Below are 19,085 nucleotides of genomic sequence, written 5' to 3'. Positions count from 1 at the left end.
AATAATTCATGATTTGTGATTCAGGTTAACACATCAATTCTGGCATTCTGCTCTATGAATAGTGTCCTCAGCACTGTTGCTATTCTCGGTCTCAAGAAGCCAGTAATAACAATCTGCTGGTCATATTTTATAAATGAGCTTCAACATTTCATTGCTCTGAGGGACAGTTTTAAAGGGACAGGTATTTTTCCCATTTCTGCCCACAAATGCAGAATATGCAAACATCATTATGGTAGGTACAGTCCACCATATTTTGCTGTCATTCTGAAGTTAACAGTCTGAAAGGAAATATTTTTTCACACAATCAACTGGTACTACAAAAGCATTAAGTAAATTCCAGAATGTTGATTTCAGTAAGGCTGATATCTTTTATGTACCACATTATTAACATGTCCAACATTTAATAAATTATTGCTAAAGATATACTTCTATCCCATCTTTCTAGTGCAAACTAGAGAGGACAAAGCCCAAGCACAGACATTCAGAGACAGTGATGCTGAAAAAGTTTAAAACTGGATTAGAACTTCACACATGGCATTTCTCCCTACTATTGATTCTGACTACACATGTACGCCCCAAATACAACACTAATTCACACCCAGGCAGATATAGTTTGGTTTCTCTCCACTCTAGATATTTATCTTCTCCCTAGTATTAAAATTATATCAGAAAGGATAATTCTGCTGAAGAAATATATGAATTTTGTTCCTTTTCCTCATTTCAGACCTTTACAGAGCCTCTGCAATTAAAGATTAGCCATCCCTTGTGGATGTACTCAAACACATGCCAGTTAAACCACAGGCTTTAATTAAAATGCATCTTCCCTCTTGAGCCTGTATGTGAATAACAGAAAACAAAAAAGGGCACAGAAAACATATCACATTGCCTCATCAATTCCCTTAACTCTACCAAACTGTCCCTTTTCCAGTCAACGCTTGTTCTCTGTCTTTGAGAGAAGAGCAAGAGCAAATTTCTGCCTGAACAAACGTAAAATGAGCAGAGTTGTACATATGCCAGGTGGGAGGATGAAGTCGTGTTAGGTGGCTCCTCTGCTAAATTCCAAAAAGAACAAGTTAGGGAGAATGGAAAAGAAAAAAATACTTCACATACATGTTATCCTAAGAATGTACACATTCTCCATCAGCGGGGAGGAAGTGCTTTCACAGCACAGCATCTACAGGTCAAAACACACATAGCAACATTTCAGTCTGCTCTCCATCATAGAGAAAAGGATGAACAGGTCACCTCATGATAAGGCTGAAGGAGAAGGTAGAGTGAGTTAATTAATTAATAAGTTAATTAATGTAGATTTTTGCATAATTTGAAATATTAACAAGAAGTCTCTCTTTCCATGGTGTGAAACAATCTCTGAGGTGTCTTACATTCCAAAGTGTCCCACAGGAGATGAAAAGGAACACTGGAAAAGATGTGTTTTGTGGATGATGAAGGACAAATTCATTCATGCTGTTTAGTGCTTCAGCTCCAAAATTGTGGATTCACCTCTGCAGATAATGAAAGTCTGTAATATAAGCCTCTGATGCTGAAACAGCTTCTGAACAACTACTGATGCTGAAAGGTGACATTAGAAAGTCATATAGAAAATTTCTGATGTTCAGCAGAACATGAAGACTGATGTTGCATCATGAGAAAACCGTGACCATGACCTATTCCATCACTGTTGTGCAGCTGAGAGGAACTGGACTGGACTGGTGTCAGTTGAACTTCATCATACATGCTCTGGCAGAGAGTATGGGAGTAGAAACTGAGCCTTGTGAGTACAACAGAAGAGAAAATGCCTTAATTTTGAATTGATAGGGTGTATATAAAACCATCTTATGCACACAAGTAAACTAGTTCTTAAAGGCAGAATGCAATGTTTTGCCATTTGCATTATCTACAAAGACCAGAGCTGGGAGGAAGTTCTCCCTTGGAGAAAATGGAGACCAAGGTGGAAGAGAACAAGACTTTATGTTCTCTTTCCATGTCAATCTATAATAAGAGAACAGACTAGACAAAATGAATTTACTCTTTGTAAATTCCAGAATTCTAACTCCTTGTTCCGTATCTGCAGTTGATTTTAATGGGAATTAGGTACCAAAGTGCTCCCAAGTATTTTCAAAATTCTGAGACTACTAGGGAGGTTTTGAAATTTGAAATCAGAATCCATTGATAGAAAAAAAAAATTCTGTTCCAAATCTGATTTTGTGACACAAAGAATTCAGAAGCAGATGTATGGTACGCTGTGTCCCCATCTAAGCTGCTGACTTCACTTTGGTCTCCCTGTCACCTTAAACAACCAGTCTGCCTTATTGTAACTCATTTTTCTATCAGCCTTTGCCCCTTAATCAGCCAGAAAAAAAGCTCCAAACACCTGCCACTTTCTTCAAGGATCAGAGGAGTCATGACATGGTCAGGAAAACAGAAGTCTAAATCTCGATCACCAGTTTTCATATTCCACGCTCAAAAATACTTATTATCTTTCTGCCCCAAGCCATAACTATAATGTGGGTATGGCTATCCCTGAAAGACTGCTTGCTCAGGTTCAAGTGCAAGTTTGCTTTCAGATCCAAGTGGAACCTGATGTTCTGTCCTTCGATTACTCTGGTGTTCACATGTTCTCTAGATGGGCAAGAACTGACAAGACAACCTGCTGAGATTTTCTCTTGTTCCTGCAGATGAATGGGTTTTTTTCTTAATTAAGTATTTGCTGTGCAGGTTGGGGGAGTTTCTTGGTGGGTTTATTTTTTTGCTTTTTCCCCGACCTGTGCTCAAGAAGAGGCAAGCAGCCAGTGCCATTTCCTTGATTACTAGCAAGAGATGTAATTCTCTGTACAGCACAGGCCAATTGCAAATCCACACAGAACATTTCAGTTGTGGTTACAGCTTGATTTTCAATTCATTTCTAGCGTGGCTTTAGGCTCAGTTCAGCCATATGTACAGATCTAATAAATTCAGAGTCACATAAGAATGCTCTGTCACACGTGCTGCTCAGAAGTCATAAACACCACCAAACTCCAACACTGCAGAAACTCATAACTTGTCACTGCCACTTTCCCCTGCAGGGATAACTCCAGCAGGATTTATTTGGTCATAGTGTATCAAGCACCTGGTTTTTAGCGAAGGAAGGAAGCGAATGAGAGGAGTGAATACAATGAGCTTAGTAAATGGGTTGGGATTCTCAGCTGTTAGAAAGTCTTTTCAAATGTGACACTGCCACCCCACCTACCCAAAAGAAGAGACTGGCCAGGGGAGAAGGACTGCTGCTGCCTATGAGAGGGATGACAGCCCAGGTTACTGGGTGTTATATACCTTTCATGAAATACATAATTCTGCTACAATGTCCTCTCTTAGCAGCTTAATGGCTTCAGCTCACTAAGCTGAATCTTCTGCAACCGTGTTTACCAGACCAGGAAAATAATAATTCCTTCTACTTCAACTCAATACACAGTCACCACATTTACATTTCATGGGACCCACTTGTGTGCTGTCACAAGAACTTGCTTAAATATTCTGCTTCTGTGAGTTTAACTAAGAGACTAAACATGCTGTTGCCTTCGGAGTGAGGACACCTTAATGGCACATTGGTCAGAACATTTATGCTGAGACTTCTGTACTTGGTGTGGAATTAATCTGCCTCCATTTTATCAAAATAAAAATTGTGCATATCATCTAGGCTCCTTCTGTACTCTCTAGGGAGAGATGGATCTGAAGAATTTGATTTATCCACTTAACCTTAAACAAACTGCCTTCTGCAGATGCTTTTCTCTCTCTGTGCAACTTCCATTTAAACCCCATTAAGAGTCAGATGAGACCAGAAACATCAGCTGTGTATGGTATGACGGCAGCTGCAACTCAGAGTTGTAAAGCCATTTTGATGTCTTATGGCTCCTAATCTTTTTTGTCTAAATTGATATTATAAAGTTCAAATTTTGTTTACCTATTCTCTTTTCTCAGCAGTCTAAAAGTACGTGATGGCCATGACTGAGCAAGACAAATAACTTTTAGCACACAAAGCGTTCTACTCAGCAAAAGATGTAAGCATGTCCATAAATTTTTTGCCTATGTGACAATGGCAGGCCCTGCATACAAAGAATCAATCAGGAGGTCAAGGTCTCTTTTCTGGAGTTGCCAAAGAGTAATAAACCCCTGAAACTTCCTTCTAATTTGTTTTGCGTCTTTTATGGAGTGAGGTTGCCAAAAAGTCATTCGAAGGATAGTAAAATCTTGGTTCACTGGGTGATGCTGAGACCACTGTTCTGCAGGTCCAGTGCTCTCTTAAAAGAAATTATTACTCCCTGGTGTGGTCATGTGGTTTTTAAACTTGGCAGTTATTCAGTGGCCAAGAAGGATGCAGACAAATGGTTAGAAATACTTTCATCAGCCTAATATCTTTGGCTGAGGTAGCTCAGTTATAATAGTATGGAGAGCATACAGATTAAACTTCTATCTGGTTTGGCAGCTACATACCCTGTGAACACAGAATTTAAAGTATTAAACCTTAGCCAATAGTTTTCTTTTATATATTTCTCTTTTAATACCTGACAGAGCTTTTCCCCAGGCATGACAATGGCTAGCCAGGCAAGAGAAGGCTTAATAAACTGAGAGATGAAATCAGCTGAGAAAAGGCTGTGTGGAAATCTTCGATGGGAAGTCTGTTCCCTATGGTAGAATTGACTGTAAAACAAAAATATATAATTTTAGAACACTGTTACCTCATTTTAACTCAGGATTCTAAACCTTTACAGTCTCTTCTAAAATGGATGAATTTATAAACAGCATGACCTTAAATGAGTCAACATGACCTTTCCCAGACATACCCCACAGTAAATATTTACTGAGCTTTATTTCATAGGCATTAATTCATTGGTAACACAAAAAGCTTTCAGGTCACTAGATGATGCAGTATATAATACCATCATTGTAACATTTAAAAATATGCATAGCTTAGAAGTGACAATGATTTTCTTTCCTACTTAACTTCTAGATATGGGTTCACCATGTATTTGTTTATGTCATTGTTCTTCCATTTTATGAAGTATTTTTGTCACCAATAAAAGCAAAGCATGAAGATGAAGGATGATGACACAGATTTCCTTTGGGCTTTTATTTAATTCACAGCAAGTGGTGCTTCCATACATGAACACTGGTCATTTTGCATTACACTAATCCAGGCAAAAAATAGTCTAGTTGTCTGACTGCCACTTGCAGGCCTTAGTATGGTCATTTCTCAATAACTGCAATGCTATTTATATAAATATTTATAATAATTTATAAATATATAAAATATAAACAAAAATTATAAATATATTTATATAAATGATGTATAAATATACATGTATATAAATATATTAAAAATATATAAATAGATCTCTCTTATCTCATCAATTCCTGCACTCAAAATTCAAGCAATAAATTCATTGCCTAAGCTCTTACCCAACTCATTGACTGAACCAAAGCTTTTTTTCGTGATCCTCCTATGAGCATACCAAAATACGTGTGGTTCTTCTTCCACAAATGGGACGACGAAAAGTCACTAGAATCAGTTTTGTAAATGTATATAGATGTCTTAGATATAGATAGTATCTACAAGATCCTTCAAAAAAGCAGAGCTGGGTACGAATATATTTTTTTTGTAAGGCAAGTGTGCCCCTTTAAATCTCTCCACCTTCAGAGCATGGTCCCTTATGTACATCTACATACACAACCTACCCATCAGAAAAAGATGCAAGAACATGCACACTGGCAGTGGTGGGCCCCAGTGGTAACAGAAGCTGTTTCATCTCCAAGCAAATGAGTGGTTTCTCTTAGTTATTTATAGCTTTTTAAAATTTTAATTACACTGCTTACTTATTCTTTACCAGGTCCTTACTGACATCATTGAGTTTTCTCTCCTTTGCCATTCCAGTGTGCTCGTACAGCAATGAAAATTCTTTATCTTCAGTATCAGTCCACAATGTTGTTTCTAAGCCCAGGTTTACTCCCAATGTAATTTTTGCCACCTAACTCAGGTACCAGGAGAGTCAATGGACAGAAGTACACTCCTGACCCAGCTGTTTCCCATCAGACTTTAGAAATTTAAAGCAGCAGAGGAGGAGGAAGGTTTGGTGTTTCATCAGGGTTCTTTTTGTGGCTGACAACAGATTATATTAAATATTGTAACTCCAGGCACGTTTTTGTAATGCGAGAAGCAGGGAGACCACACAGAAGAAAGCTGTAGGTCACTGATGCCATGGAGTTTTCTGTCCATTCCCCAGACTCTAGAGGAGAAACTCATCACCCAACAGCACCATGAGCTCCCTACAGCTCACAGCACCAAAAGTTATTTGCAAGCAACAGCTTCTCCGCAGCTTAATGAGACACCAGCAGTAAGAGACTGGGTGCACACTCTGAGTTCACTTCAAGCACCAGGTAAAAATGGCTGGCTTAAATCACCCCAAAGATTTGGGTCATAAACGCAATCAGTTATTATAGCTCAGTCTGCAAACAAAAGATGTGTTTATCTCTGGTAACAAAATTAGCTGTGCTTTTCTTATCTCTGCTGCTGCAAATACATCTCCTAGTCTGTATGTGAACATTCATGCTTGCACGTTTATGAATAAACTATAATCAATTGACAGTATTCCTCTTCCTCATCTTATTAGCCCTGTGAGCTCTTCATTCAGTTCTCACACTTTGCATACTAAAAAGACAGAAAAACATCAATGTCCTTATAAAGTTGCACACAAGTGCAGGATGTCTACATAAACAAGAAAATTAAACCCAAAGACCAGAAACCATGGTCTAAGCAGGAATGTCTTAGTAGTGGCCACAGTAAGAACAGAAGCAGGGGAAATCTTGGATTTTCCCCCCCATTTTTCTCTACTTGAAAGCAGGGAAAAAAAAGACACGCATGACTGATGGTAATGGAAGACCTATTTGTGTCCAATTCACCAGAGAAACAGTACAAGGACATATCATCCTTGTGAAATAATTTGTCCTGTATTCCTTGAGCCAGATGAAAGTCCTATTATGTACAAAACAACATGTGCAGATGAATACAGATTTGGGAGATCTATTGTTCTCTCAATACACTGCCTTGGTGTAACTTGTCTTCACCTCTGTCATAAAAAAAAGGCTTCTCTCCAAGTGTCTCATACCGTCATAACGTGTGACATTTTTGACTAACCAAGAATAGGATTGAAAGTGCACAGCAGCACTGAGGGGTCATTCATGAGTGGGGTTCTTGCTGTGAAAGAAAACTGATGCATGCTCCTGAAACATGGCACAATTAGCAAGTGTGAAATCAAAAAAAAAAATCACACCACACCAATTGTTAGCAAGGCAAACAGAGCAAAACTAAAATGAAAGAGCTACATCTTTATAGTCCTGGGCAGCTTTGCAATTCAGACATCTTTACGAGTAGATAACAGTTTCTTTCTCTAAGATGAGCTCTGTGCCTCATACTGATGTATTTGAAAATTTTCCTCTTCACACTGCTACGAGTTACAAGGTACTGTTATCTCAGACTGTCACCCCGTTACTCCCCTAACCTGACAAGAAGTTTGTGGAGGAAAAGAAGATTTTTGAGATCTGAAGAAAGATTCAAGACCGTACCTGTGTCACTTAAGTTGTGACCAGTGTCACAAAGTTTTCTCTTGAAGTGCTAAGGAAAAAAAAAAAAAAAAAGAAAAAAAATAGGTTCAGCAGTGTGCCCAGTGCAGCACAGCACACTGGAGCCTCCTCAGCCCATGAGCTATTCTGTTACCTGTAAGTTTTAAGGGCTTATAGAGCAACTCATTCTTCCATATGGAATTAAATAATTACAAAAGGAAAAAACTGTACTTCCTACAAGAATGAGGTACCACTCTTGGTTGAAATCTGCTACAATCACATTACAAATAATTCCAAACACACAAAACCACGTCTCTGCCAGAAAAAAGCAGCTGCCACCTGCACAGGGTAAAGCAGAGGTTGGAAAGTAAAGACCATGCTGTTGTATTAAGCTGTCCTAGAAAAGCCAGTAGCTACCACTCAGATGCAAGTCAGAAAAACGCAGTCATCCAACATGGCATGAATACAGCTTGAAATCAAATGCCTACAGCTATCATCACCTGATACAGTACAGTCTGATCACTGTAGATGTGAGGATGGAAACAAAGCCACCTTTTCCATTCAAACATGAATCCAGTCAGTTCTCCTCGGGTTCCGGTTTGCCAGGTTAATGGCAAGATCATCCCTCCTTATTCCACACCGGGGAAGCTGTGATCTCAACACGTGGTCTCAGGATCATGCCATCCCTCACTGTGGCTAACCCCAGTGCTGCTTTGACTTTGCCTCATGGCTAGGCAAAGTACTGCCAAAGGTTTCTGCAGCAGCTGCAGAGCACTCTCAAATCTATAAAGGTATTTACAGATCCAGTATAAAAATTTTTGCTTTTAAAAATCCCACTGGCACCAATTTGTACCTTCACAGACCTACAAATCTGGCCTTTGTGACTTCCATGCCATGGGCTAAACTACAATTCCTGCAGAACTAGGCTAACTCACTGATGTTAACGTTGATTTGTATTTGTTAAGAGAACTAAAGTATTTTACCTGAAGTTGAAAAACTTGCATGTTTTTTTATTCCCACTTAAATTTTGAAAAAATTATTAGGAACATATTTGATATCCACATCTTACATGGTTGGTGCTGGTTTGTTTCATTTTAAGTATTTCATGTTAGCTACTCCAAGAAATTCCAGCATGTTTTTGCAAAAGCAGCTCAGAGTGAGGAGGGAGAAAGACCAAGAGCACAGACAGAATAATGATTATAATTTAAACAAAATTCCTCAAGGGGTAGAAGAAGCTACAACTGTGATAACTAATTGATTTGACTCTACATATACAAAAAAATGATAAGAAGGACTTTGGCCTGGTTAGACAGATTTATTTTTTAAGAGGGATTTAATTAAATACTCCTCAGATTTTTTTTTCTTTGAGATTTTAACTGTCAGGCAGCATATCCAAAAGAAAAACAATACCATCCAGGAAGTAATTATCTGCTTTAAGTGTGCTGTTTGACTTCTTTCCTGCTACAGTGATCTCTGGCAGAAGGAGAAAGCAAGGAAGTTGGGGGAGGAGGAAAAAAAAAATGATTCAGTAATTTGAGAAGCTAAATACATTTCCCTGCGTCTCAATTAACAGAGGGAGGGCTTGTTCTGCTGCAGGAGCAGCACCAGGTTCATGAAAGCAAGGTCTATTTTAGTGACTGTGTGTCATGTTAGACACTGGAGAAACATAAGGGGTTTGACACAGCATTATTTGCTCTGAACAATAACCCCCTGGAGCCATTGCTGATGAGAATTGTTACATGTAGGGTGATCAAATTCGGGGGCTCCATCCACAGAGCATAGTCAGCTCTGGGTGTGGGCAGATGTTGGAGCTCTCCTTATGTTGGCTCAGCTCTGCCCTGGTTCAGCTGCCTGCCTGGGGCTGCCACACCAGGGCAGATGCACAGAACAAGCCACTCACACTCTTCCCCTTCTCCACTGGCTCCAGTTCAGAGCTACATATTTGTTTGTAAGTTTTCAAGGTGGATACATTGCTCATATTCTTAACACTCCATTTAGAAATGTTTTATTTCTTCTGACTTTGGTTTATCCCAGCTCCGGTTATCCTAGCTAGATAAAAGTTGAATTGAACACTTAATATTTAGAATATATTTCTTGTGTGTTTTGATGATGTCAGCTTTCTTATGGAATCCCTTCACTGGTTCTCCTGCACAGACTAAGGTTTTGTCCTTTTCCCCAAAGACTTTTGCTACTGTTATTTGATGCTACTCTTTCCTTATTGTTACCTGCCTCCTGTTCTGCCAGCAACAAGAGGTACAAGTACCTATTTCTGCTTCTTTCTCTACTGCTCCCTGTACATGATGCTGGCTTGCCATCAAAAATCAAGAATGCCTCCTTTTTATAGAGGTTTGTAATAAACCTCAACAGCTTGTGTCAATTTGCTTCATGTATATATTTAAAAGGAAACATATTTCATATAAAGCTTGCATGTGGTCTGCTCCTATGTTCCTCCCCCTAAAAATTAATTTAAAAAACCAGTAGTTTAGAAATGTGTTTTGTATCTCTGATTGATTTATCTGTGTTGCTTTCTGCAGTCTCTCTCTTTTTCTTCTGTATTGCTTTTTTTTTTCTTGCTCCTGGCTGATGTGGATTGATGCTGCTCCTTTGGAGACCATGCTGGTTACCTCATCCAGTGGTGACAGCAACTGGCTTGGCAGGTTTCCAGCCCTACTGGGAGCTCTCACTGCTCCTTCAGTCTGCATTGCAGCCATCCAGCACAGCTACAAGATAATGAATCTATTTCAATTTTCATTGTTTGCTCCCCCCAAAGGATAAAGGTTTTGCATCTCCTCTGTTCTGTGCAGAAGGACGTCATCTTTAACACACAAGAACCTGACCTGAAACAACATGACAACCCACCAATAATCTTGTTTGAAAATCCTTCAGTTGTGAACTATTTTCTAATGTCAGTCATGGTGGCCCAGAAAATCCTTCTGCTAAGTTTCCACTTACTCTGTGCACAGAAGCAGTGCTTTCTGACAAGAGACCAAGAAAAGTCAGCCTGAAATAATCATGTACTCCTCTATGCATGATTGCTGCAGTGACTAATCCCAATTTGCTCCCTTAACTGTTTCTGTCTCTCTCCCTTTCAGAAGGCCTGCTCAGATCTGAAAACAAATGAGAGTGGAGGAGAAAAGGCAATTTGTCCTCATGTTCTCTCCGCCACCAATGCTTCCTCCCACTCCAAATTCAGTAGGAGTATGTTTTGGTTGACTGGCTGAGCCTACATTTCCAGCTATTATGTTAACAAATAGTAATGAAAGAATATTTTTGGTTAATTATGGGCTCTGCTGTTGGTATTGCAGCTAACAGCAAAAGACTGGAGAAAATCTGTGTGGTTTATGGTACAAATGTAACATGGGAAGTGCTCAAACCACAGACTTCATGGACCATCATTAAGTTTCCCAAAAAGTCTGGGAGCACTTCAGTCTTGTAACCTTCTTGCCACCCTGAAGGAGAAGATCCTAAACTGAAGTTCAGGTCTAGAAAATTTAAACTGAAGAACTTATTAAAGCTGATGTCAAGAGTGGAAAATGCTCTGTATTTCTGTGATATGATAACTTTCTCTGAAGACTTTCCAAGTACTTTTCTAATACATCTTAATGAGACCTCACAAGAATGCTATAAATACAATATCATGAGTATATGACTCATGTGGCTTATTAATTTTACATCACCTACACTGCTGCTTGAACAAGAGTGACAGAGCAGCATTCAGGCAAATTCCTCTGTGAGAACTTAGCCAAAATAGCAGTACCTGTGTCTTCAGGGGTCAATCTGCCACAAGGCTGACTAGTTAACAAGATTCAGGCTGAGAGAAATATTCCCTGCCTATCACAACCCTCCCATTGCATGATTGCCTTGCAAAACAACAGTACAGTTCTCTTCAGCAAAAATTTAGAGCATTCTTCTAATAAGAAAATAACCTCTAAAGCAATGTATAACAGCTCCTATGCTAAACACATCATACTATGCCAATGATCTATAGCAGGGTGTAAGGAAGAGAAGGAACTTTGCTGGGGGGATGGACACGGATCCAAAAGGTATAGATTCTCTGTGGGACTTGATTTTAATTATAAAGCAGGAGGAAAAAATCAATATATAATCTCTTAAACTTACCTACGCCCTTAACTGAAAGACATTTTTATTTAGCTGATCAACTATTAACACTAAGCTCCTGAAAAGCCCTTAGTAATTTTAAAGAGTTCACTCTACTCCTGTGGCAATTACCTACTTAGGAGGTTCTGCAAACAGAACAATAATGAAGACACGTGAAAGATTTGTTTGTGTGGTACTTTACAGGAACTGTGAGCCAGACAGATGCTTTTTAATTGAGATAAATAGGACACTGCAGTCATACATACTGATGAGAGGTCAAGTATATTAGCATGGGGTTAGCATTAGCTAGTGTAGCTTCCTGCTAGCTTAGAGGATGGGTAAGCAAACTAATGTCTGTCAGTAAACTACTGTAAGATAAATAAAAGGTTAAAGGCTTTACAGGGGGTAAATAATAGAGCTGAAACCACAGCAACTAGCCTTCTTTAGCCGAGTCTCAGTGGAATCAAGAAAGGTGGAAGAAACCACCCATTTCACAGTGATTTATTTCTTTCCTGCATACAGGATGATTGGCATGGCAGAATTCGGTCAAAAAGAAAAGAAGGCAAATTCTGCAGCAGCATTCACACAGGTGAGAGCACTGAAACAGGGTGGAAGGAAAGTAAAAAACCCCAGTAACTGCACTGCTATCCCAAAGCTAAGAAAGCAGGAGGAGAAGAAGGAGAGGAAGATGCTTCTTCCTACCCTCCAAATGGAAGGACAGAGAGACCATCTTTCTAGGCTTCAGCTGAATCCCAGGAGTCTCAGCTCCCACCCTTCTCACACTGAAAACCAGACTCATTTCTCGTCTTTATGAATAGTTCCTCTCTATCCTGAAGCTAAATAACTCCAAGCTTCTCCATATTCAAATCTGAGAGCAGATTCTATAGCTAGGATCTACCTCTGAACTCTAAGGCAACCATAACCACTGTAAGTTTCATTCTGTAAGTTGCTATGATGGTTAAGAATTTAAGACTGCAAACTTTGATTTAAATGGAAAAATGTCTATTCTCTACCTCTGAAAATTCAGAAACCCACTGAAGCTTAAACCAAGTTAAGCGATGCATTTAAGCCTTTCCCGTAGTAATTAAAGACTGAATTAAGAACTTTGCCATTTAAAAGGTTTCTGTCTCAGCCTGGTTTGCTGTACTGCAAGTGGTCTGCATGGATGTGTTGTTTCTTTGACAGCACAGAAACGCTCGGGCATTCCAAAAATCTCCGCTGGAACAGTGGTTGGAAACATCAGAAAATTCAAGTGCATCTGCTCGCACGTTGCAGCAACACAGCACAGCCCTCACCCTACCAGCCACTGACTGGCTAAGGATGATCAATCCACGAAAAGCTAAGAAAAAAATTGATGACAAAGCATGTGCAGTCACCGAGATATGACCCAGGAGACACGGCAGAGCACTGGGATCGGTCAATCACAGACTGTCTGGGAGGAGGCTGCTCCTACAGGCCCAAAGGATTTATTGTTGTTTGTGGCAGGGTATAATTTGGAAAAAGCAGCGTTCTCGTGAAACACCTGACAGAGCAAGAATTGAAGTGGCCCCTATTCTCGTGAGTTAATGACTTGGGGGAGGGGGGAGAGAGGAATTACCTTAGGACCCTACTGTATTTCAGGTGAGGAAAGAAGACGACAGTTTGGGGTTAACGAGATGGGGAAAGGAGATGGAAAATCTCATGTGGTGGGAAGAGTAGCTTATCCCTTTGACCTGCAGAATGTTGCGTGACACTTTGCAGCAATTTGCCAATGAGTCTACCAGTTTCTGAACTTAAGGCTCCCTTTTCCAAGACCAGGGGCTCCAAATTTGGTACTTTCCACTAATTATATCCGCTAGGGAGCTATATTATTTATATGTACTTTAAATTAGTTGGTGACCTGAGCTGTATCTATTACAGTCCAAATGCAGTTTGCATATCATTCGTTATATAAATGAGGTTTGAAATGAACATAACTGTTTACTCAGAAGACATCCATTTAGAGAGTTGGCATTTCTTCATTACCCAAAATATACGATAATTGTCCATGTAATTCCTTCAGCAAGTTAATTGCACACAGTCCTGCTCCTCAATGGAAATTATCTGTCAACTTCACATAATTACTATGCATCAGTCTCAGTTAATACTCATTCATGCTACTGCATATGTTGGACAGTATTGAAACTGGACTCACTTCACAGTAAGGTGAGCACCTTTTTAAAAAAACTACAGCAGTGAGGCTTTTGCAACAAAACTAAAATCATGACTCCTGATTCAGAGATTTAAGTGCTACCATGGCACATGATGGAGTGCTCAGCACACAAGAGGGAGAAAAACCCTTGGGGTGGGGAGCCCTGAGACATACACCTTTCTCCAGGTGCTGGGTATCACCAAGTCTGGACCAGTTCTGGACCCCTCAAAGATGAAATAGCCCCCTCCTGTCATGGAAGTGAGGGTTTCTGCAGGGTGTGATGCCAGCCATGGGCAAGCTGGGAGAAGATGGCAACCTGGGGGGCCCCGTGGTGCCTGGGCAGTGCCTGCTGGAATGCTCTCCACCTTGGTCTGCTCCCTTCTCTCTGCACAGACAGGCTCACTCCTGGAAACTTCACCAGAAACCGAGTTTCATTTCTAACATAGTTCTGCAACTGTATCTGTAGAGTTTTATTGTGCAAAGGGATTCAGTTCTGACAGGGAGCATTTTTTACCCCTGCCACGTCTGAGGCTGAGGTACAGATCTTGAGGGAAATCCTTGAAGGATGGAATCGACATTGCCCTCAGATCGCATACAAGATACTAAATCAGGCACGTTGTTTACTGTCATCTCCAATTTATCATGAGACAGCACAAAACAACATGTACCACAAAAGGAAAAGAAAAGCATGAAACAGTGTACGTGATATAACCCAGCAAATCTGTCAAGAACATCTTATATATATATGTATGTGTGTGTGCACATCCCCAAAAAACCACAAAGAATATTCAGATGACTAGCTCAAAATAAATGCAAATCCCCAAGCCCCCAAAAAATCTGACAGAAGAAGGTCTTACAAGCTAAAAATGTAAGTTTTGAAACTAAAAAGGATAAACTGACAATCTAGGTCAGGTTTTGTCATCTGTTGGTGACTGCTCTCAGCCTTTCTGAACCTTTTTGTTCCTGATCCTTACACATCCTCATGCTACAACTTTTTAAAAAAAAAAGCAGTGTGTCTCCAGATCCCATACCTTTTGGTTAACTAAATAAGGGGCTTTGGTTAACTAAATAAGGGCCTATATTTTTTATTAGACATTTACAGAGAAAAATACTCTGCAATGGAGTCTGTATTCAGAAGGGAACATAAACCTCTAGAATACAAACCCCACCCAGTCAAACCCTTTATGATCATGAGGGCATCCAGCATTGATACAGAATATGAAATAACTTGAACAAGTGTGTATTATACAGAGCCTACAACATTTTATACTCTGTGCAGGGAGTAAATAGGAAGATCTAAATTAAGTGACTCTACTAAGGTTAGCATAAATCAGCTTCCACAAGCTGCTGCATTCTCATCATACTCCTCAGAGGATTGAGAAGAGCACCTCCCTACCAAATTCACCTCCCCTTGTAGACATCAGATTTCTGTAACTGTCATGGAGAACAAGATATGACCAGGTTGCAGCAAATGTAGTCCAGTATTTCTCTTTTACTGGATTAAAAATGGAGGCAATCGAAATTTGTTTGACCTCAGCACCCAGCACCCAGGTGAATCAAAGGTCAGTGGTGCCCTCATGGGTCAGTTAGAGACCAGCACTAACTGAGACCTCAAAACCCAGCTTCTTTCTTACAGGGCATCAAAAGAAGGTTTCAAAGAAGAAAAGTTAATACAGAGAAACTGTTACCTCTTCCAAAATCGAGCAACAGACTGCCTGTTCCCTCAGTATCTCACCAGCCCTCCAGCAGGAGGAAGGAGAATGTGGGTTTCCTTTTTAAAGGCTTCACATTTCACACAGGTGGGGAACATTTCTCATTCATTCCACCTCCCTATCAAGACACAGAGTCAACAGACAGCAAAAGGAAGTTTGCAGCACCAGTGCAGCATTGAAGTGGTTTATGCTCCAAAGTAGAAATCTTTGGAATAAACTCCCTCTGCACGATCATAAAACTCTCTACTTCAAACCCAGGTCCCCGTGTCAGCCTTATATAGGCAGCCTCAATAGATTACATTTATTTTGGAGGAAATGTCTGACCATGCACAAAAATCAGACAGAATTTCCTGAATTTTGGTACATGTAGCTTTGTGTGTCTCAGAGAGGACATCAATGCACCTCTAGGGGTCAAGGGTGATACTTAAAAGTTGTCAGTAATGTGCTAGTAGCTCTCCTGCTGACTTCAGAAGGGCTTATATTTCTTAGACTCTGGGGAGGGTAAAGACTATGTGAATTCATTAAGATTTTTAATATCCCTAAAACAGGGGTCTTAGATGTACAGCTCAAGGTGATTCAGGAATGAAAATTTTAATATTTAAAAAAATTTAATTCCTTATGTCAAGATCATTAAAAAAAAAAAGCCTAGAGCCAAGGAACTGCATCAATCTTTCTAAAATGTTATATAAGTGTATTACAAGCACTTAAAGATTCTGTCTATTCAAGCCCATTTCTATACATTTAAGTAGGCCAAGGATCAAAAGCCAGGTTCAAATTTATGCCATTTTGAACTCAACATGGTGAATAACGAGTCTTTAGCTGGTGATCTGAGATACTTTTTCTGCTATTACAATTCTTCACCCAATTTTCCTGTTGCATTTCTGGTACATCCACTTCCTGTACTGAATGGATATCAGGCATGGGAAAAAAAATGTCAAAAAAAAAAAAATCCACCAGCTGGAAAAAGTCTAGATTTAATAAGGAGCAAGGTTTATTTGCAGGACTAAAGAGAAAAGTTTTAATTTTTTGAAAGTGCTTAGCTCAGCCCCAGTTATGAGATCTCATCAAAAAAGATAATGTCAGGACAGTACTATAATATCAACTGCCACATAATAATAATAATTCTTTTTGCTCTCTAAGCAATTTCAAGGAAACACACAATGTGCTTTTGTACACTAACTCAGCATCGTATTTCATTACAGAATTTCTTTAAAGTGGTCTAATTATACTTTGCAGGAAATAAATAACTTTTGATTTTTTTCTTTATGGCCCAGGAAGCAGTTCCCTGAAGAGAAAGATCTGAAATTTGCAGCTTTTTATATGATCTCTAATTATATGAAAGAGAAATCTGTCACCTGAGTAGGAGATGTCCAAAAGAACAAAAGCATGGAAAAATTATGGTATTTTTGCATCTTGAAATAAAGAAATAAAATATCTGGAAGGAAATTAGTTAGATGAGGTGTTAGATTAGATTGATGAAGTGTCTGTTTGATGACCACTGACAAGTGAACACCACTTTCTTGTCAAAGATATTTTACACATTTCAGCCAGTATAACCAAACAGTAATTAGCTTTCCTTGGACACTCAAGAAAAATAGAAAATAAAGAGACACAGCTTGAAAAATAGTTGCTGAATAATGTAATTCAATATTTTCTGTTTTTTAAGACAAATGAAAACCAGATTTTCACACCTCGGGGAAAAAAATTTTCCTTTTAAAGGTGAAGAACATAACTTATGATTTTTCAAAAAAACCCTGTCTTTAAATATACAAGAATGTTTCTAAGGTTATTTAATTAAAGGTGATTAATATAAACCCAACAGCTATCAACAGTTGAACTTGCTTCCTCATTAAAATATCATCTCCAAGACAACAAGAATACAAAAACCTTGTTTATTCAATATTTTGTGTTTGCAACCATGTTCATATAATTCCTTTAAAAGTTACCTATAGCAGGGGCCAAACCACGGATTTTATGTTAAAGCTCTACAGTGGAATAAACAGTGAAAATAGCATCGATCAAATTATTTAATGCCATCTGCTCTTTTTGCACTGCTCCAACCAGGCAAAGAGCAAGGAAAATTGCGGGATTTTCTATCTAGCTCAGAGCCAACACAGGCAGCTCCCTTTGCCCTTCCTGCAGCTGCCAGCACGCCCTGAGGGAGCCAAGACAAGGGACATGGCAATGCTGTGCCCCAGGGTGGCTGTCTTCAAACACTGTGGCTGGAAAACACAGGTTGGAGCCATCCTATCCCCCAGGTAAGGACAGCCGTGCTGCACGGACCCAGGGAACTCATTCTAGTGCACTTCATCACACCCTGCCTTCCATCAACCACTACCTAAAATGTTGGCTTGGAAATCTAGCCCTGAAGTTTTGGAAAAGCCATAAGAGGCCCAAAACAATAGGTATTGGACAGGGTCTGGAGCAAGTGCTGCTTGGATCACAGATGGACTAACACTATGCCTTCCTTTTCTAACCAGGCTCTTTTTCCTCTATTACAAGAAAACGAAGCCTTTTTTGTAATTCCTTATCTTTCCTATTATCTCATCCTGCTGCTGAGCCCACACTAGCAGGTGACAGATTGTGGAGAGGGCTTTTAGAGATATTGTAAATGCTTATCTGCTGTAAATCACAGCTTCATTACCTCCAGTGGAATATGCTGAGCTGTATCAGCCCAGGGCCTGACTCTACATGCTGCACTCCAGAGCTGCCATGCTGTCACTGTCTCTGCAGAGAAGCTCCCCATGTTTGATTTGTAATTTAAATTAATAAAGAATGAATGTTATTATTTCTGCCACAGAAAAGGAGCTCCCCACACAGCAAGAAAAAATAATGATGCCAAGCTCATTTTTCAGCCGCAATTCTTCAGTGGTTTTACAAAGGAAGAGAGTATAGCACTATCCTGTTTCATAAATTAAGGCATGAAAAGGAACATGTAACCAGCAGAGCTACTAGCAGATCCGGGGACAGGCTCTCATAAAAGGCAAGAAAAAAAGGATATCCACAAGAATGTAGGACAGATTAGAAAACTACAGAAAAACAATTCAGAAAACTCAGGAACTGGAGGCCTAATAAAGCAAAGCTGATCTGATGGCAAAACAAGGGAATAGTGTACACGTTTCTAAACATTTTCCAGTTAGCAGGGATTTCTTTTACTGTGGGCTAACATGTTCCCTGCATTTGTCAATTTGGATTCAACTGTAACTGAATAAACTAACCTTTCTTTTGACAAGGCAGACCATAAAAACAAAACAAAACAAAAAACCAAACTAAACAAACCAGAAAAAAACCAAAACAATTCTCCCTCCCCCCCAAAAAAACACCCAAAAGACCCAAAAAACAAACACCATATGAAATTATTACCCTGTTTCAGAAAATGGGTAAAGTGTAGCAGTCAAGAGCCAGGAGCACAGTGCCAGTATGGACCTTTGTTCCAAGGCTTGATAAAGATCCATACAAAGACCCTTAATGTAATTGCTCCAAAGAGTTACAGCACACAGGGTCACTTCCAGCTT

General features: G+C 39.5%; 1 protein-coding gene across 5 annotated transcripts in view; it reads right to left on the bottom strand.

Annotated features, from left to right (window-relative positions):
• The window catches only part of PTPRO (protein tyrosine phosphatase receptor type O), a 155,134-nt gene that overhangs the window by 73,378 nt on the left and 62,671 nt on the right, over positions 1 to 19,085 (bottom strand). Inside the window, exon 1 of one of the 5 annotated variants that reach the window (XM_039379345.1) lies at positions 4,539 to 4,673. The exons of the other annotated variants lie outside the window; for them this stretch is intronic. Coding sequence (XP_039235279.1) covers positions 4,539 to 4,562 — 24 coding nt within the window. The 5' untranslated portion in view covers positions 4,563 to 4,673. Of the gene's footprint in view, positions 1 to 4,538; positions 4,674 to 19,085 lie in introns of those variants that run through there. 5 annotated transcript variants of the gene reach the window in all.

This window comes from Pipra filicauda, unplaced genomic scaffold, assembly GCF_003945595.2.
Source record: "Pipra filicauda isolate LSUMZ 115617 unplaced genomic scaffold, ASM394559v2 scaffold104_size2351352_pilon, whole genome shotgun sequence".
In the NCBI taxonomy this organism is placed as follows: Eukaryota; Metazoa; Chordata; class Aves; order Passeriformes; family Pipridae; genus Pipra; species Pipra filicauda.
The sequence above is the reverse complement of the archived record's forward strand: the minus strand, read 5'-3'. Positions and strand labels throughout refer to the sequence as shown.